The sequence below is a fragment of the Pyrus communis genome, chromosome 8 (genome assembly GCF_963583255.1).
Source record: "Pyrus communis chromosome 8, drPyrComm1.1, whole genome shotgun sequence".
NCBI classification, from domain to species: domain Eukaryota; kingdom Viridiplantae; phylum Streptophyta; class Magnoliopsida; order Rosales; family Rosaceae; genus Pyrus; species Pyrus communis.
This window is the reverse complement of record NC_084810.1, coordinates 8968779-8988522: the sequence shown is the minus strand read 5'-3', so window position 1 is coordinate 8988522 and position 19744 is coordinate 8968779. Positions and strand designations below refer to the sequence as shown.

The window sequence follows — 19744 nt, the reverse complement described above, 5'->3', positions numbered from 1 at the left end:
CAAATGATGAGTGGGAAAGGTAAGTAGGGAAAGATAAACAGGAAGGGCAGTGTTATTCACACACAATTTTTTACTTTTCACACACCCTTACTAGTATTTGTCCATTGATCCGATGGCCGAAATTTAGAGAAGTGTGTGAATAGCACCACCCACATGAGAAAGGTAGCTACCATTCCTCATTTTGGAAATGTATTTCGTCCATCCAAACAAAATACAAGGTTAACCCCTACCGTAACCTAGCTCCCTATCCATGTATATCTCGTCCACGCCTTCTTGAGTCTTGTCAAAATCTCATACTCTTGCCTCAAGATTTACCTCCGCAACAGCTAGCTCAGCCCTCAGCCTCTTCGCGTGCGTTTGTAAAGCATCCACATCCTCTCTCTGTCTCTTCAACTTCCTTCCCTTTCCAGTCTTCTTCATACCCAAAGCCCTTTGAACACAAGGCTCCAGCCACGCCAAGTCAAATTTGAAGGCCTCAAGCTCCTCCCACAAAAGTTTTAGTTCTTCACATGCATCGGCTGTCATATCCTTGACCTTTTTCGTCTTCATAACAAGCAATAGCCGGCCCAAAGCTGTCAACGCCCACTCAGTAAACATGCAACTTCTCTTGCGTTGGCATTCAATTAGCGAAGGATGCCACGAACAAACCTCATCTAGCAGTGGAACAAAAGCATTGTCTATATTCCCTAAACCCCTAAAATCCGCAAGCTCTCCGGTTGGTGGGGATGGCACATCATCCTTAGGTTCCTCGGCTATGGGAGGGTTAGCAGAGCTATCAGTAAGCTCGGTGCAAACCTGCTTGGGACTTGGTGCATCCTGTGGTCGGCACCTCTTCAGAACTTGTGGCCTAATTTGCTGCTTCTTTATGGTTTTATCCAAGGGCTCCACAAGTGCAACACTGCAACTTTTTCGGTCTTCTAAAAGCTTAATTTCAGACTTATGGACTGCAACCTTGGCCTCAATGATGCATATGTCATCCACAAGATATCCTTCACGGTGGTCAGAAAACTTGCTTAGAGGAATTAAAGATGAGAAGCCCGATTCTCTTTCCTTTTTCTTGAACACATGTCCAGTATCCGCAAAGTCCAAATATTAGTGATCACAATACACTCATGAAGCATAGCAATCTCTAAATGATATAGAAATACTCATATAAAAAATAAGGATAGTCATTGCACAGAGTACTTATAAGTAACGGAAATTACCAGTTGGTCCCAAATCATTAGATCCAAGAACAAAAGACTTCAACGGCGAGCAATCTCAAGATTGAAACAATCCAATTTGAATTGTTTCAATCCAGGCCGAAGAAAGAGATATGAGGTTCTAGATTAACTATCAATTTTAACTACTTATTTCAAGGACTTAATACATACACACATTGCCCATAATTACATTCCAAAAAGGATGATGTGTAAAGCAAACCCAAGTACATTGTAGAAAGTGTTCGCCTTTAGCTAACATTTGAAGCCAGAGTACCCTAGTCGGTATCAAGACTGTATCCTAAATAGGTTTTGTCAGTCGGAAGACCGGAGCATTCACTAAATAGAAAGTAAATACTTGATTGCCATAACTTCAAGTAAAATTCGAAAAAAATTGTTCTCTCAATGCTAATAATCTTTTTAGACATGAAAAATCTTATTGGCCAAGTGATCTAATATACTAAATAAAAGCAGGTACACTATCAACCGCACTGCAGATATGATTTGTGATATCAAATGCACTGGCAAACAGTAAGCAACCTCAATATACTGCCATAAAAACAAGATCCCATCTTTGGCTAGATATCCAGCATCTCAACCTCCAATTACACCATTACACACCCTTTTCATTTTTTTATCTTTTTTTTAAGAAGAGACAAATTTTTATTGCACAGAACAATAAAAATATAAGGGCGGACAAGAAGTCCACACCGTTTTCATTTTCAAAGATCTAAACCAACCAACCAGACATGCAGGCGTGTAATTTTCAGAATACAAAAGTTTACTTGGCACAACTGAACGTCAAAATCTGCAGGTATTTGTCAGCGGAAGAAATGCAACTCCAAATTACTGGGAACGAAATCAGTGAAACCACAGTGCCGTTCACTCTCAGACTCTTAGTAGAGAAAATGGCATAGAAAGAAACATAGCCGTAAGTGCTTATTTTTTCAGAGGAAGACTAAAGAAAGAGGATATGATCTAATTGTCTTCAGAACCCGAGATATTACCATTTGAACGTTTCCTAAAAGATGACCAGGAATAAAACAAAACATACTGAACAATAAGATATTGTGCAAGTTCTATGACTTTCAAAGGAGATCTCCCTATATTGGAAAATATTGTTAGCATTCTACTTCTGTCAAATTCTAATTAACCTTTTGTCCATAAAAACAAGAGAAACAAATTAGCACATTGCCTTTCGTTCATCCACTTTTAGTATCTTGTATGGTAAAGCACAATGAAGGGTCGAGAAGGCATTCAGGCAATGATTTGTAAACATTACGATACTCATTCCTTTGCATTAAGCGTGAGACTGAATTAAAAAAAAAACAAATGTACGTAAAAGCATACAACAACCACTAGTTCCCTTTGACAAATTATCTTTCCCGTAAAAGTTATAGAATGACATGCAAGAGGCAAGAAGAAGGATAAATGTGAACCAAGCAACAGGAAAGTACCATTTGTTATTGATTTGCTGCTTTGTAGTTGATTGACGACAGTCAAGCTGAATCGCACATGTCTAGCGAACCCTTTTGGCAATGTTGAAGAACCTGTAACGTCCAGATGGAGCGATAAGTAGCCTACGCTGTTGTTCCCCCTTGGATACACGAGTCGAATACCATAAGCATCACAAGTGAACAACAAAAATAAAATTTAAGCTTGTGGTTGGTAGGAGACAATCAAATACCATTCAAAACAACCGATGACGAAGGCATCAGAGTAATGCTTGGCAGCATCCAACTTAGAGAAGTTGTCAATTTTCCATGTGAATGTCGCAGATGCAGCTTTCTCCTGGTGAGTATTCAGTTCCTCCAATTTCTTTACTCTTCTACAAATTCAAAACCGACAAATAAGTAACAATAGCATGTCACCATAACACCAAATACAACCCAACAGAAACTAGTTTACAGAAGGCCCAAAAACACAAGCATGCAACCCACAACAAACCTGTACTCTATGACTGTGGGAGCAAGAAACCTGGGCTGAGAATGAAAATAAGGAATCCGATTCTAATTACGCATTATATCTGTGTGTTATTAAAATTGAGAGAATCAAAAGTGCATAGGATCCACACAAAAAATGGAATATAATTCCAAGATTTGGCTGATTTGAATTCCTAACATAGAGAAGGTATTTGGATTCCGAATTGCCCAAGCAATCAGAATGATAATTTTTTTCCCTTTATGTCTTCACTTACTTTCATTATTTCCAAGATTATCCTTAACCCTAGACTCACATTATACACAACTCTATACATATGCCAAAGAGAAGAAACTACAATTTGAGCAAGAAAATTTAGATATTAAAGTAAATACTTAAATATACAAAAAAAAAATAAACAAAATCATTTTACTATCTATGAAATAAAAAAGCAATTTAATTTTTTCTTACTATTATATACTATATCAAATTTTATTAAAAAAAGTATATAAAATATTTGATTTGGAAGGGCATTTTAGTAATCATATTGGTTTATATTCCGATTCTGCTGAATTAGTAAACAGTTTTATGGAATTCTATTCCGATTTCAGACAGTTTTAGTAAACAACTTCAGCAAGAATTTGATTCTGATTCCGTCTCAATCTAATTCCTCTTCAATTCAATTCATTTCAATTTGATTACGGATTAGTAAACACACCCTTAGATTAGTATATTAGCAATTCGAAATCCACCAAAAATAGACAAAACCTCCGAAGATTTTTAAAAGATCGTGATCGAATTCGAATCACAACTCCAGGATAAGCCTTCATAGAGGCATCAAATCCTAATTTTAATGGTGATTGAATAATGGAATAGGATTACCATTTATTGAGTTTTCTTTTTCTATTTTAATCCAGGGAAGATTGGAATTTAATCTTGAAAAATAGGTTTGCATGTCTCCCACAAAAGATGAAGACGAATGCTCCAAACGAGCCCTTAGAATTGTAAGGTGTCAGACGAAGTAGAATGCATTTACGACAAAAAAAAAAAATGGCAATTTAGTTACTCGTATAATGTGACAAACGTGATGCGTCAGACATGCGTATCTCCTATGAAAGATGCACGTAGGAGTCCAAGATAGTAGATATAGCTTCATTTAGTGCGTTCACGACAAACGTAATGATCGATGGAATTACTCTTATAATTAGACAGATGTGAGATGTCAGATAGAGTAAGCGTCTGTATCTCTTATGAAAAATATAGGCGATCAATCACGACAATAAGCAGCATCATTAAGTGCATTCATGGCAAAAAAAACATCAATTGTTACTCATAAGCTACTCAGTATAACGGTCTAATGGTATTCCTCTTCACTTGGAAGTAAAAGGTCTTAGGTTTGAATCTCGTGGATGATGAATTCGATATTAAATTAGGTTGCCCATTATATGGCTTAGCCGAACTCCATCTTTCCTTAGTGTAAAAATATCGATGTACTGAAAAGAGGAAAAAAAAAAAAAAAAAAAAAAAAAGCATTATAAATATTTAGGGGTAAATTTGGATTCCGTTTTTTGTTCAACTTTGTTTAAGAACAGTGGTCTCTTGGACGACAGCAACGACGAGGCTGCGCTGGCCGCTGTCGAAATGCAATCAAATTAGCATTTCATTTTGTTGAACAGAAATAAGTCCCAGTGGTACATGGTGGAAGCGTGGCGGACACAGGGGTACAATCATCAATTTTGAAAAGGGGATGACGAATTCGATATTAAATTAGGCTGCCCATTCTTTGGCTTAGCCGAACTCCCTATCTTCTTAGTGTAAAAATATCAGTGTACTAAAAATAAAAAAAGTCACTCATAAAGTTTGACAAAGTGTTAGACAAAATAGAAACTGCATATCTCTAAAAAAAACATACATGGACGTCAAAGACAATAAACAGCTCCAGTCGGTATATTTATTGACACACAATCCAGCATATCATCACAGTTTTCTATTTGCTTAGTATAACTAATTGTTGTCTTAGTGTAATTAGTTATACTTGATTAGTTGCTAATTATGATTAGCAGGTGTGTATATATATATATATACACACACAGTTGTAAAGACTCATTTATTCAATGAAACAGAATCTTTCATAAATCTCATATGGTATCAGCTGCCTTTTGCTTAACCACCTCTATGTGATCTTCTCCACCTCTTCGCGATTCTCATCGATCTTCATCTCTAGATTGATTCTCTTCACGCTTTCATTTGTGATCTTTCTTCAGTTTTTTATCAATTCTCCATCTTTTCGATCTTTCATCTCTGTTTCTCTTTGTCTCTACAATAGCATCTTCAGCGTCTTCTCCAACAAATCTTGACATTCTTGCCCCAAATTCATCTTCAATGAACCCTAACCCTAATTTCCTAATTTCATCTGTTTCTTCTATCATAATCCAAAACATTAGTTGTATGGTTCCCACGAAGCTTAAATGAGACAATTATCTCGTATCGAATGCGCTCTTTGCTCCAATCTATCGTCATTACAAGCTCACTGGAATTCTTGGCGGCACTGAAATGTGTCCACCGCCATTTCTTCTTGACAGTTCTGGCCACAGCACCGGTGCTCCGAATCCAGCCTTTGAAGCTTGGTATGAGAATGATCAAAATATCCTCATTTGGTTGAATTCCACTTTATCTGAAGAAATCATACCTTTCACCGTTGGTATATCTTCATCTTACGAATTGTGGATCAATCTTGAACGACGTTTCGGTGGAGCCTCTGCTACGCACATTCACCAACTCCGCACTCGCCTTCACTCAGTTCAGAAAGGTGATCTTTCAATCTCTGAATACATTCAACAAATCAAAAGTATTTCGAATGCTTTAATGGCTGCCGGCACGCCAGTTTCTGATCCTGGTCTTATTATTGTTACGCTCAATGGCCTCTCTGATGAGAACAAGTCCTTCATTGACTCTATAATGCTGCAAATTTCCTCCACAAATCTTGATGAACTTCATGGTTTATTGATCAACAAAGAACTCTTTATGAATCGGAAGAAGAAATTTGTTGTTCCTGCTGTTACAGAACCTTTTCATGCCTATGTTGCTCAGTCTCAGCATTCTCAGGCTCTGATTCTTCTAACACCTCAATTTAATGCCTTTCCTCCAGCATTTCCTGCTCCATACTCCAACTATAATTCTTCTAAGAATTATAGATGCAACAATCATGGTCACAATGGTGGCAATAATCGTGGCAACAATCGCAGTTTCAACAATTATCGTGGGACTGGTAATTTCTGAGGCAACTCCTGCAATCCAAGTCGTTCTTCAAGAGGCTCAAATCGACAATACTCTGGTGGCTGAGTTCCCTGTCAAATCTATCACTCTTAAGATCATGAAGCAATTAACTGATTTGAATGCATAAATCATGCGTTTGCTGGAAAAATTCCACCAGCCAAATTAACAGCAATGTGTGCTCACACCACTGCTAAATCTACCTATCTTACCTGGATTTTGGACTCTCGAGCTAGCTCGCATATCACGAATGATATATCTGCTATTCATTCTCCTATGTCTTATCATGGTGAAGACAAGGTTTATATCGGTGATGGTCAAGGTATGCCCATTGACCACACTGGTACTTCTATTCTTAAAACTCTAACTGTAGCATTTAAGTTGAATAATTTTCTCCATGTTCGTCACATGAAGTGTAATCTTCTTTCTACATATCAATTTTTAAAGGATAATTACTGTCAAGTAATCCTTGATTCTGATGATTTTACAATCAATGACCGTTCTACAGGGATGATGCTTTTTCAAGGGCCAGTTAGCTCTGGCTTTTATCATGTGCAAGGTACTTCACCTACTTCTGTTTGTGCTCCAAATTCTTCATCACCCTATGCTAATATGAATACTCCATCTTCCTTACAACTTTGGCATAAGAGGCTTGGACATCCCTCTTCTACAATATTTCAGAAGATATTAAGTAGAAATAAGTTTGCTTACACTGACAAACAATATGTATCTTTCTTTTGTCAAGATTATGCAATTGGTAAAAATCATAAGTTGCCATTTTCTATAAGCACTAGCAGTACTACTCACAGTTTAGAACTTGTTCACTGTGATGTTTGTGGCCCTGCTCCTATCTCCTCTGTTAGTGGATATAAATTGTATGTTTTGTTTGTTGATGAGTTTACCAAATATAGTTGGCTATTTCCTTTGAAGTTCAAATATGAGGTCTTCTCCATATTTGTGCATTTCAAATCATATGTTGAGAATTTGACTGGAAACAAAATCAAGATTTTACGATCTAATTCAGAGGTGAGTTTACAAGTTCTCAGTCTAGTTCATTTCTTCTCCAACATGGTATTTTGCATCAGTTCAGTTGCCCTCACCCCTAGAGTAAAATGGGTGTGTTGAGAGGAAACATAGTCATTTAACTGAGACCACTCGAACAATGCTTGCTGCCTCCAAAGTTCCCCACAAATTTTGGGTTAAAGCTTTCTCCACTACAGTTTATCTAGTTAACAGATTGCCAATTTCTGGTTTGGATAAATCACCATGGGAACTTCTTTTTCAAAAGCCTCCAAATTACTCAAGGTTAAAAGTTTTTGGATGCAGTTGCTATCCTTGGCTCAAACCTTATGTTTCTTCTAAACTTTTTGGCAAGAGTACACCATGTGTATTTCTTGGTTATAGCCTACAACATAAAGGGTATAGATGTTTAGATATGCAAACATCTCGGGTCTATATTTCTAGGCATGTCTTGTTTAATGAGAGTCATTTTCCATTTCATCAAAAACCTCTTCAACCATCTACCCGGTACTCATTTTCTGTTCCATATTCATCATTTATTTTACCCTTTCCCATTACTTCACCTCTTACTGCACTCATTGTACCTTCTACTATATCATCTTCTCCATTACATTGTTCCAGCTCTACTTCTTCACATCTTGCCTCTTAATTGGCTTCTCCACCTTCCGTTCAACCATCTGTTTCTCCCATTCCCCCTTCACCTCCCCACAATACTCACTCAATGATAACTCGATCCAAAGCTGGAATCTTTAAACCAAAGGCTTTAACAACAACCAAACACCCTATTGATCTTGCCCAATTTGTTCCTACTACATATTTACAAGCCTCTAAACATGATCACTGGAACATACGCTATGTTAGAGGAATTTCAAGCTTTACTGGTACATGGACTCTTGTTCCATCTTATCTTCATCAGAATTAGATTGGTTGTAAATGGGGTTTTAGAATAAAGAAGAAACTCGATGGTTATGTGGATAGGTACAAGGCTAGATTAGTAGCCAAAGGTTTCCATCAACAAGAAGGTGTGGATTTCAAGGAAACCTTTAGTCCTGTTGCAAAGCCCGTGACTATTCGGATCTTGCTAACATTGGTTGTTCAGTTTGACTGGTTCTTGAATCAATTGGACATTAGTAATGCCTTTCTCCATGGTTCCTTCAAAGAAGAAGTATTCATGCAACAACATCCAGGCTTTATTGACTATTCTAAGTCTTCTTATGTTTGCAAGTTAAATAAATCACTTTATGGGCTCAAGCAAGCTCCTAGAGCTTGGTATGACAAATTGTTTCATGCTCTGTTATCTCTTGGCTTCTCTAACTCACAATCTGATTGCTCATTCTTTGTTACATTTTCTCCTGCACTGGTGATTATTTTGGTCTATGTGGATGATATATTGGTCACTAGTCCAAATCCTTCAGTCTACAAGGATTTTATCACTCAACTTGGTAAACTGTTTCCAGTTAAGGACTTAGGTCCTCTTCATTATTTCTTAGGCCTGGAAGTCCACAGATCTTTCAGAGGGCATTTTTCTTTCTCAAGGGAAATATGCTCTTGATTTATTACTTAAAGCAAAGATGGAAGGCTGCAAACCGTGTTCAACACCACTTGGTAGTCAAAAATTAGATCATGTTGGCTCCCCTTTATCTGATCCCCATGAATACAAGTCTATTGTTGGTGCTCTCTAATATTTGACATGGACACGACATGACTTATCCTTTGCAGTTAATCAAGTTTGCCAATTCCTTCATTGTCCACGAGATACACATTATCAAGCTGTAAAAAGGATCCTTAGATTTCTTAAGGGTTCTGTCAATCAAGGGTTATGGTTTACAAAGAGTCTTCTCCATCTCACTGCTTTCTCTGATACTGATTCGGCTGGCTGTGTTTATGATCGGCATTTAACCAGTGGCTATTATGTGTATTTGGGTAGCAACCTTATCAATTGGAGTGCCAACAAACAAAGCACAGTTGCTCGATATTCCACAGAAGCTTAATATCGTTCTCTAGCACATACTGCAGCAGAAATTACATGGGTTTGTAAGATCTTCAAAGACATTAGCTTTCCTTTATCCAAAGTTCTTGTCTTATGGTGTGATAATGTCTCTGCCATCTCCCTCTCTTCGAATCCAATTTTTCATGCTTGTACCAAACATGTTGAAATGGATTATCACTATATTTGGGAGTTAGTACTCTCTCATCTTCTTCATGTCAAGTATGTGCCTACTCAACATCAAATTGCTAATATTCACACAAAGGCTCTTTCTAAAGCTCGGTTCAATGCTTTGCAGTCCAAGCTTACCCTCGGATTACCTCCTATCAGCTTGAGGGGGTGTATTGACACACAATCCAACACATCATAACAGTTTTCTATTTGCTTAGTGTAACTAATTGTTGTCTTAGTGTAATTAGTTATACTTGATTAGGTGCTAATTATGATTAGCAGGTGTATATATATACACAGTTGTAAAGACTCATTTATTCAATGAAACGGAATCTTTCATAAATCTCATAACATTCACGGTATAGAAATGGCAATGGCATAATTGTCTTTCCACAAAGTTCCTTTTTAGCTGGATGCTTTTGGATTTCTCATAATTGTTCCATAGAACTAAGGTCCAAAATATGGAAGAAAGTCAGAAACAGATGTTTCCACGACTCTACCGCTCAGTCAATTATGTTTCCCTTTAATCCAAGTTTCATGGCTGCATACCTTTTTGGCTATGGAATGAAAAACCTTTATGTTGTAACAATCAATTTTCCATTTCATCTGAGAAAAGCCTTATTTTTCTCAATAATGCCTATCATTTGATCCAATAAGGTTAATCGGTATTTATTTGACACTAGTGTAAATAACAGGTCGAATTTGAGTACTCAAATTCTTTTGCTTCTTGAAGTTCTCTCCATGGTATTGAAATTATTTCAATTTCTTGACTTCCCATTTATTTGACAGAGAGACAGCGAAATTATTCCGATTTCTACTTCTCCGTGATTGACAAGAACTATCTGATTTTGCTTGTTACTCACGGCAAGGTTAATATATACTTTATACATGGTTCAAAGAAGGCATCCTTGTTCTTGGTCGTCGCCTCGACGGCGTATACTAATTTTAACACAAATTTAGAATAAGTTGATCACACATTCCTTCATTGACGATAACCTTGCAGCTTCTCTTTACCGACTCAGTAGACACGCAGCTTCTCTTCTCTCGGAATTCAATAGGAGAAGGATGCCACAAACAAACTTCATCGCGCAGTGGAACAAAAGCTTTCCTTATTTTACCTAAACTGGTGTGGAGGACGCATCCTAATGGTCCTTGACAATGGGACGATTAGGAGGGCTATCAGTAGGCTCGGTGCAAACCTGCTTGCAACTTGGTGCATCCTGTGGTAGGCACCCCCTCAGAACAAGAGCAGCTTTACAACCTTTTTGGTCTTCTAAAAGCTTAATTCCTTGGCCTCAATTATACACATGTCATTCACAAGATATGCTTCACAGTCGTTGTAAAACTCGCTTAGAGGAATTAAAGAGGCGAAGCCCGATTTTCAACTGCTTAACAAACACATCGGTTGCAGAGTAAACCCAAGTACATACTCACCTCACCTTTAGCTAACATTTGAGGCCAGACTACCCAAATCGGTAAAAAGATATTATTTTCAATAAATTGGGGTGTAAGATTCAATATTGATTTACCTAAACAAAGGACCAAAGTCAAAACTAATTGTAAAACTTGATTTCAATGAAAAAACCATATTCTCCAAGGATTGAAAATCTATCCCTACCTTAAACTAAACGGGTTTTATCACGGGAATATTTATTAAATAGAACCTAAATACTCGATTGCCATAACTTCAAGTAAATTTGAACAGTTGGGCCTTCAACGGTGATCACCATTTTAGACATGAAAAGTTATACTGTCACTCCTAGGTGATTTACTATACTAATTAATAGCAGGTAAACTATCAACCATGCTGCAGATAAGGTATATATTTGCAATGTCAAATGCCATAAAAACGAGATCCCATCTTTGGAAGAAGAAAGATATCCAGCATCTCAACCTTCAGCTGCACCATGTTAATTAAACAATCATGGCTCATGCACGCCCTTTTCATTTTCAAAAGGTCTAAGCCAACCAGCCAGACATGCAGACATAGAAATTTGGTAAACAAGCTTCCGTTGTTAGAGGTCGTTAAATATAAGATATAATTTTCAGACTCCAAACTGGAAATCCAAGCCGTGATAACACATTGAAGTTTCACATTTAGTAGAGAAAATAGAATAATAAGAAACCTAGCAGTAATATTTGACGGTTCCTGGATATTCTGAGGAAATGATGGGAGAATAAAGAAACAGAACGTGACCTTAATTGTCTTCAGGACCCGGGGAAATTACCATTTGAATGTTTCCTAAAGGGCAACCCTACATACAGCAAAAATAACATTGACCAATAAGATGTTCCTCAAGTTCTATGATTTCCTTCAAAGGAGATCTCCCAATAGTGGAAAGTATTGCTAGCAAACTACTTCCGTGCTAAACCTAATTAATCTTTTGAACCAGAGATACAAAATTACCTATTGCCTTTCGTTTATCTACTTTCAGTTCCTCATATGGTAAGTTCAATAAAAAGTCGAGAAGGCAGCCAGGTATTGATAGTAAGCATGAGACTAAATCAACGAAAAACCTCCATGACAGGACACAGCAATGACTAGTTCCCTTCGATAAATTAACTTTACCCTACAAATTATAAACTAACATGGCAAGAGACAAAAACAAGGATGAATGTGAAATAAGCAACAGGAACATAACAACAATGTACCCTTTGTTATTGACTTGCTGCTCTGAAGTTGATTGATAACACTCAAGCTGAATTGCGCATATCTAGCCCACCCTTTTGGCAATGTTGAAGAACCAGTAACATCCAGATAGACTGACAAGTAGCCTACGGTTTTCCTCCCACGCGGATACATAAGGATTCGCCTGATAGAACCAAGATAGCTGGAAAACCATAAATAGCACAATGCAAAAAGAAAAATTTAAGCTTGTGGATGGCACGAGACAATAAAATACCATTCAAAACAACCCATGACGAAGACATCAGAGTAATGCTTGACAGCATTTAACTTAGAGAAGTTGTCAATTTTCCATGTGAATGTCACAGATGCAGCATCATCCTTGTGAATATCCAGTTCCTCCAATTTCTTTACTCTTCTACAAACTCAAAATAACAATAACATGTCACCGGGACACCAAATACCCATCAAACTATGATCTATGCCTTATGGTTTGGTGGGCCATTTGGGGGGGCTTGGAATGCTATGCTTTGGAACGGAAAATCGGAAAAACCTGATTTTGTTGTTGCCAAAGCTATTAGCTAGTGGATGGACTTTCAGAGATCGGTGGCAGCCACCATCTCTCATATCGTTTCCTGTTGGATTAGACCCCAGCTAGACTATCACAAAATCAATGTCGATGGTGCGTGGAGGGAGTCCGTCTAATTGGGTGGTGTAGGAATTGTGATTCGGGACCATCGGCGTATGTTTGTAGTAGCAAGATCTGCTATTTTTTAGTACGTTTCCTCGCCCCTCCGTATCGAAGCTCTTGCGGTAGGGGAAGGGTTGTTGTTGGCGGTTCAAAGGGGATTTCTTAATATTGTTATTTGAGATTGTTTCAGCTCTTCATTGTGAGCTTCCAAATGACTCCCCCATCTGGATCATTGTGGAGGATTCCAAGGTCTTGATGTCTTCGATCTCTAGAGCAACTGTGGCCCATACTCGCCGCCAAAACAACGAAGTTGCTCACCGTTTGGCACGTTATGTTGTTGCAAGTTCGGTTTCTTGTTCGTGATTTGAAGAACCACCTGATATCATTTCGGATATTTTGTTTTCAAACTGTAATCCCCGAGCTTGAAATGGCAGCTCATCACCTAGGTACCGTTTGGTACGTGGGACGGGACGGAACAGAGTGGGACAAGGCGTTCTGTCCCACGTTTGGTGCGCCTAAAACGGGTGGAACAAGCTGTTCCACGCGACGAGTTTTGGGTGAATTTTCGTTCCACCTCACCCCCCTGGAACGACTCGTTCCACATCCGTGGAACACAAAATTATAACCTCTCCATCTCCTTCTTCTTCCTCCTTGTTTCCATCCGAGGGCATCTTTGCTCCCGCTCCGTTCCGTCCCGTCCTGTCTGCATACCAAACGATACCCTAATGTACTCATTTTATTACCCTATGAATTAATATCGTCTCTTTCAAAAAAAAACAAAAAAAAAAAGGAAATAATATTACGAAAGCTTTGGCTGCGAGTAAAGTTGCCAGAAGCATCAAAGTAGTTTTCTTAGAGCAACTCCAGCGTTGGAGTCCTCCCCTCAGGTTATGCACTATTCAATCCACCTTATGAACAGTAACTTCCTTTAATGAACAGTAATAGTCCTGGCAATAGCATTTGCATCTCCACTGTTACACTTCAATGGCCCTGGCAATAGGTAATAAAATATTAGTATTTTTTTATGTATAAAATAATACAAAATAATTTTAATTGTAATTTCGGATAAGATTTTTAATCGTTATCGTTGCGCTACGTGTTATTATCCAAAGTATTATTAAATAATACAAAATAATTTTATTTGTAATTTCGGATAAGATTTTTAATCGTTGTCGTTGCGCCACTTGTCATAAAATCCGAAAAGACAATTATTGGGGATGGATTTCCGATAAATTTTTTAATCGTACTTGTTATGCCACGTGTCATTATCCGAAAATACAATTAATCGTACTCGTACATGCACCAGTGGTCATTTTGTTGAAAAAAAATGGATTGAAACTTTGAGACAAAGAAAGGAATGTGATTGAAAGTAGTTGAGAAAATATGAAATTGTTGTGTAAGGTAGATGATAATGTGAAGGTATTTATAGAAAAGTAAAAACAATTTTTTTTAAAAAAAATTTCAGATTTTTTTTTTGAATTTTTTTGAATTTTTAAAAAAAAATTATTCAACTAATTAATCTCTGCCGTTGGATATAAAAAAATTTGAATTCCAACACTCCAGATTGTGCCACATGTCACAACGGTAACTTTTCTTAATTTTAAAACTATTTTTTCTTTTATTTTTTTTATTTATAAAGCATATTAATATCCACCATTGATCTCAGATCGAATGGTGGATATTAAATAAGACTTTTTTTTTTTTACCGTTGAGATCGAACGGTCCAAATTAAGGATCCATTGAGATCGAACGGACCGTGGGAAGCCACGTGGCCTCCCAACGGTCACTGAAAAAGCAATTTTTTTTTCTGATTTCTTGTCGGCGACGCACCCCCACACGCGAGTGAGGTGCACGCGCCTAAATTAAAAAATGCTTGACGCCATGCTGACGTCAGTACTAGCATCACAGGGCCTCAGGCTCTCGGGCTGGTAATTCTCCACGGGCCTGAAGCTCGGGCCTCCACCTCCACTCGAGCTCTCCAACACTGGAGCCGGTCCATCGGGCCTCGGGCCTCGGGCCTCTTTTCTCTCCCCCGTCCCCCGAGCAACCAGCAACGCTGGGCTTGCTCTTAAGGATTTTAACATTTATGGGATGGTTAACAGGATTCCCAACAGATTCTGGATAATATGACCACTAGCATTTGGGCCTAATAATATACTCCAGTATGTGGGCCAGTATACTATAAGCAACATGTGGGCCCATAGTCCATAAATTTGGGCATTAAAAAAGAAAAAATAAACCCAAAGAAATTCCATGACTCGAAGACACTTCTCAAATTTTTAAGGGAAACAAAGTTGAAAGTACTTTTGGTTGGCTACCGACTGAAAAAGTCACTTTTGGCCCTTTCAAGGGAGTCCCAAATGAATAATTGCCCTAACTACATTTACATTTTTCACGTTCGGGGAAGTTTACAATGAGTCAGTAGGTTTCAATCTTCTCATATTGCATTTTAAATCGTATCAATTTATGTATTTTTTCTGTCTGATTTTATGATCCTTCGTTAAATTGATGACATGACAAGCACGTGAATTATTTTTAAGTTGACGTGGAAGCTACACCCAAAGTACAACCAATCATACAATTTGGTCCCGATGGTGCAAAATTTGCTTCTATACAGCCTAGAAACAGATTCCACATCCACCAAATCATTAATTTAACGTAAAATCATAAAATTAAATAAACTGAAGACATAAATTAACAGGACTTAAAAACTTTAAAGTGCAATTTGAGAAAATTAAAATCCTACTACTCATTTGAAAATCTAAAATCACCTAAAACACACAGAGAGCGTAAATACAACCACACCAACAAAATTGTTTATTCTATATATCTCTCTGGCTTTGTTTAACCCTTCAATCCTTTTGCCTTTCTCATTGGGGTTTAAGAATTAAACAAACATGACAAAGCCAGATTCATGATCTAGCTTCACTCTTTTTTTACCATCCCTAAACCAGAATCTCCTATTCATGACATAATTATTTATTAGGTTTCGGATTCAGCTACAAATTAGGTCATTGCTCCTATTTTCCTTACCAGTTCCTCCACCATTGACTCTCCCACATACAACAACTCCAACAGAAGTTGAACTCCCAACAAACTTCATCAACCTCCACTTCTACGAGCTTCTTCCATTTCATATATATTCAAACCATCCCTTCCAACAACCTTCAGTATTTTTATACTCTAAACCCAGTGAGTTCGAGAGAAGCAAAAATATGACAGTTAAGGCCATTCAATGGCTCCTCCTAAGCCATCTCCTAGTGCAGGTTTCTATGGTGTGTGCCAAAGTTCCAGCAATCATTGTGTTTGGAGACTCTACCGTGGATGCAGGGAACAACAACCAGATATCGACAGTCCTAAAGAGCAACTTTCAACCCTACGGTCACAATTTCTATGGAGGCTTGCCTACTGGCCGGTTTTCCAACGGTAGGCTTCCAACGGACTTCCTTTCTGAAGGTTTTATGATCAAGCCGACCATACCTGCATACTTGGATCCTGCCTATAAAATTTCGGATTTTGCTACCGGAGTTTGCTTTGCCTCTGCCGGAACTGGCTATGATAATGCTACTTCTGATGTGCTAGTAAGTCGCATTATGACTCAACCTAGTACGCCTAACGTACGGCAATGACCTTCGGGCCAAATAACATCGCCTTCAGCCCTAAGATATGGGGCGGAAGGGGGAGCTCGTAGGTTCAATACCTGATTGATGAACGAGTGAATCTACAAACTGAAAAGATAAAGGAAAACTATGTTAATTCTGAGTTCTAATCATTTCAATCATCTTATTGCTTTCGTGTCGTTTCAAATCAGAATAGTTATACTAAGTTAAAACAAAGAAATACAGGCCTGTTTTGTTTACAGCTGCTACACTGATCTTGCAGTCTGTGATACCTCTTTGGAAGGAACTGGAGTACTATAAGGAATACCAGAAGAAGCTGCGAAGCTATCTAGGCAACGATAAAGCTAATGAGGTTCTGGGAGAAGCACTTTACCTGATCAGTGTAGGAACTAATGATTTTCTAGAAAACTACTTTGTATTTTCACGCAGACGATCTCAGTTTTCCATTGAGGAGTACCAAAACTTTCTACTAGGAATTGCTGGAAATTTCATCAGAGAGCTTTACCAGCTTGGAGCTCGGAAGGTGGTTCTAAGCGGCCTTCCTCCAATGGGTTGTGTGCCACTGGAGAGAACTACAAATGTCCTTTCTGGGGGTGCTTGTAATGAGAAGTACAATCATGTGGCTAGGAGTTTCAACGAGAAGTTGCAGGGATTGGTTGAAAAGCTCAAGAAGGAACTGGTTAAATTTCAACTTGTTTTTTCAGACCCATACGATATTGTCTCAGAAATCATTCGAAACCCAACCTTTTTTGGTGAGTTCTATGGTCTTGTCTTCACTATGATTCCAATTCTATCGTCACTTACACATTTTGTGCATGACATAAAAAACAATCTGGTAAATTTCCTATTTTACAGGATTTGAAAATGTAGCAAGAGCCTGCTGCGGCACAGGAATGTTCGAGATGAGCTATATGTGTAATAAGATAAGCCCGTTCACATGTTCAGATCCAAATAAATATGTATTCTGGGATGCCTTCCACCCCACAGAGAAAACAAATGCTATTGTTGCAGATCATGTATTTAAAACTGACCTGGCTCAATTTCTATGAGAAGTACAAGTATAGAATGCGGTGTCTGTAATTTTTGTTCTAGTAGTCTTGTCTGTGGCACCATCCTTTTACCTATATAAAAGATATGATTGTTCATTTTTCCCGAGTCTAAGTTTGACACCGACAGAGATGCCATACAGATGAGCTGAGTATTTAAACAAAAACATATTACCTTATAAAACTACCATTAAGGTCTACAAAACCATATTGAATACCAAGTAAAAAGGGCTGGACATGAAAATAGAACATAACTTAAAACGGATGACTGAGGCTGCAATTACTCATGAAATGGTTTCTTATGACATAAGGTACCAAGAATTATACAATTCTTCTTAGAGAAAAGATTACCGTGGGGTGAAACCTCAACTTGAAATGGGAATTTTACTTTCGCTCTTTGGGGAAATGGAGCTTGATCAGTGTAGGAAGTTCAGATAACTCAACTTGAGGCTTGCCCAACAAAACACTCTTCAACTTTTCGTCACAATTGACCACATTCTTGTTGTTCGGATCCTATGCAAGCAGATTACTTTTCTGGTCAGAATACAGAAAAAATCTACACCATGAAAGCATTAAAACTGAGTTGCACAGTTAGAATCCAATAAAGGATATGAAGGCAAGGTGAATGCTAATATACTTTTCCCATTTGCTTCCCTAATTCACAAGCAACATCGGCAACAAGAAGTCAAAACGTATTTAGATGACTAAACCCTAAGAACTGCTTCTTAATTGAAATTGAACAGCAAACATCAAGCACCATAACTAAGACAAAGCATCACGGAAAGAATTATACAGCATCATTTTACTTCATAGGATAACATTCAACTGAATGCACTTTAATTTGCAAGAACACACAGATTGCTTATATCACTAAAAAACAAACGAAAAACAAATAGACAAATATAAGAAACCTGGAGATTATTGTCCTTGATGTATTGACCAGACACGCATGAAACATCCCAGACGAGAAATCTGAGACTGACCCACGAACTCTCTCAGTGTGGAAGGAAGATTTACGAGGTCATTCAAGTTAGCCAGCTTCTTTGGGTTATCTGTAATGGCCTTCTTCATCCTTGGTGGCAACATTGTTCCCGCTCGCACCTGGTTCAACTCTCTCTCTCTCTAAATTTGAAAACAGAAACCATTGAGTCAATGACCCAGTAAACTAGTACACTATTCATATACACAACTTTCCCACCACTTGATTACCCAGTTCAAAGAAATGTCTATAATTTGAACATAAACTGCATATTGCACTAAACAGATAAAAAAATGCATAATTAAGTACCCTTCTTTCTTGTGTCTACTTATATAAGTTTGTGCAACTATGCGCATGAGATAAGTTCTCCAAAAAAGCGTTGCACGTAAAAGTGCAATTTCCGTTCTCAGAAACAGAAACTGAGCTTAAGAGGAGTTTTATCAAACACCTGGTGTGCTATAAACACCAGCTCCCACAAGAACACACAATCTAAATAAAAAAAATAGATAAAAATTCAAAATTGGTATTAAGGAGATCGCAGGGTTAAAAATAACAATGATCGTGGCAGTGATTAGTTTGGTGGGATTTGGTATGGAAAAATTGGAAGGTAATAATTTACCTAAAGGTGCAGAGACAGAGAGAGGATGTCTGGTCTAATTGCTTGCTGTCTCTAAATCCTTCATGCTAGGCATTACCTGTACCTTGACCTGAATCCAGCCAGGCTTGCAATTTGTAGGTTATTATTTGGGAACTTTATTGGAATGTATGAAGTTTCAAGTTCGTATGATCATATAAAGGGCAATGCTTGGGGTACTCAAAGATCAGCGGCAGTTCTTACTCAAAATTTTCGTGTCTGATTTACTGAATTTTGCGTTTATAATCACAACTGTTCATATTATAAATCACTTTGTAAATATCATTCCTACAAAAAATGAATTAAGACTAAGATCATTAAATCGATCAATTGTAGTAAATAGACAAATGGTTTGTAATGTTTTTACTATTTCCGTCTGTTCTCATACAATTCAATGACTAAACGACCTTAGTTCTAATTGAATTTTTGTAGACATTATTTTTATAGAGAGATTTATAATATGAATGGTTTTAATCATAAATACAAAAGTCTATAAATAAAAAACGAAGAGTTTTAAGTAGAAGTTCATACTTATCCTTTTAAGTAATCAAGTATTATTCTCATATAAATACTTCTCT

The 19744-nt window shown here is 37.6% G+C and overlaps 1 protein-coding gene and 2 pseudogenes across 1 annotated transcript; 1 reads left to right on the top strand and 2 right to left on the bottom strand.

Annotated features, from left to right (window-relative positions):
- Positions 1-219: 219 nt before the first annotated feature.
- LOC137742907 (MATH domain and coiled-coil domain-containing protein At3g58370-like) lies at positions 220-3402 on the bottom strand (annotated as a pseudogene).
- Positions 3403-16085: 12683 nt separating this feature from the next.
- LOC137743614 (GDSL esterase/lipase At4g26790) lies at positions 16086-17556 on the top strand. The gene is made up of 3 exons (XM_068483540.1): positions 16086-16468; positions 16770-17259; positions 17363-17556. Exons 1-3 carry the CDS (start codon positions 16103-16105, stop codon positions 17554-17556), a joined length of 1050 nt encoding a protein of 349 aa, XP_068339641.1. The 5' UTR covers positions 16086-16102.
- Positions 17362-19353, bottom strand: LOC137743615 (upstream activation factor subunit spp27-like; annotated as a pseudogene).
- Positions 19354-19744: the final 391 nt, after the last annotated feature.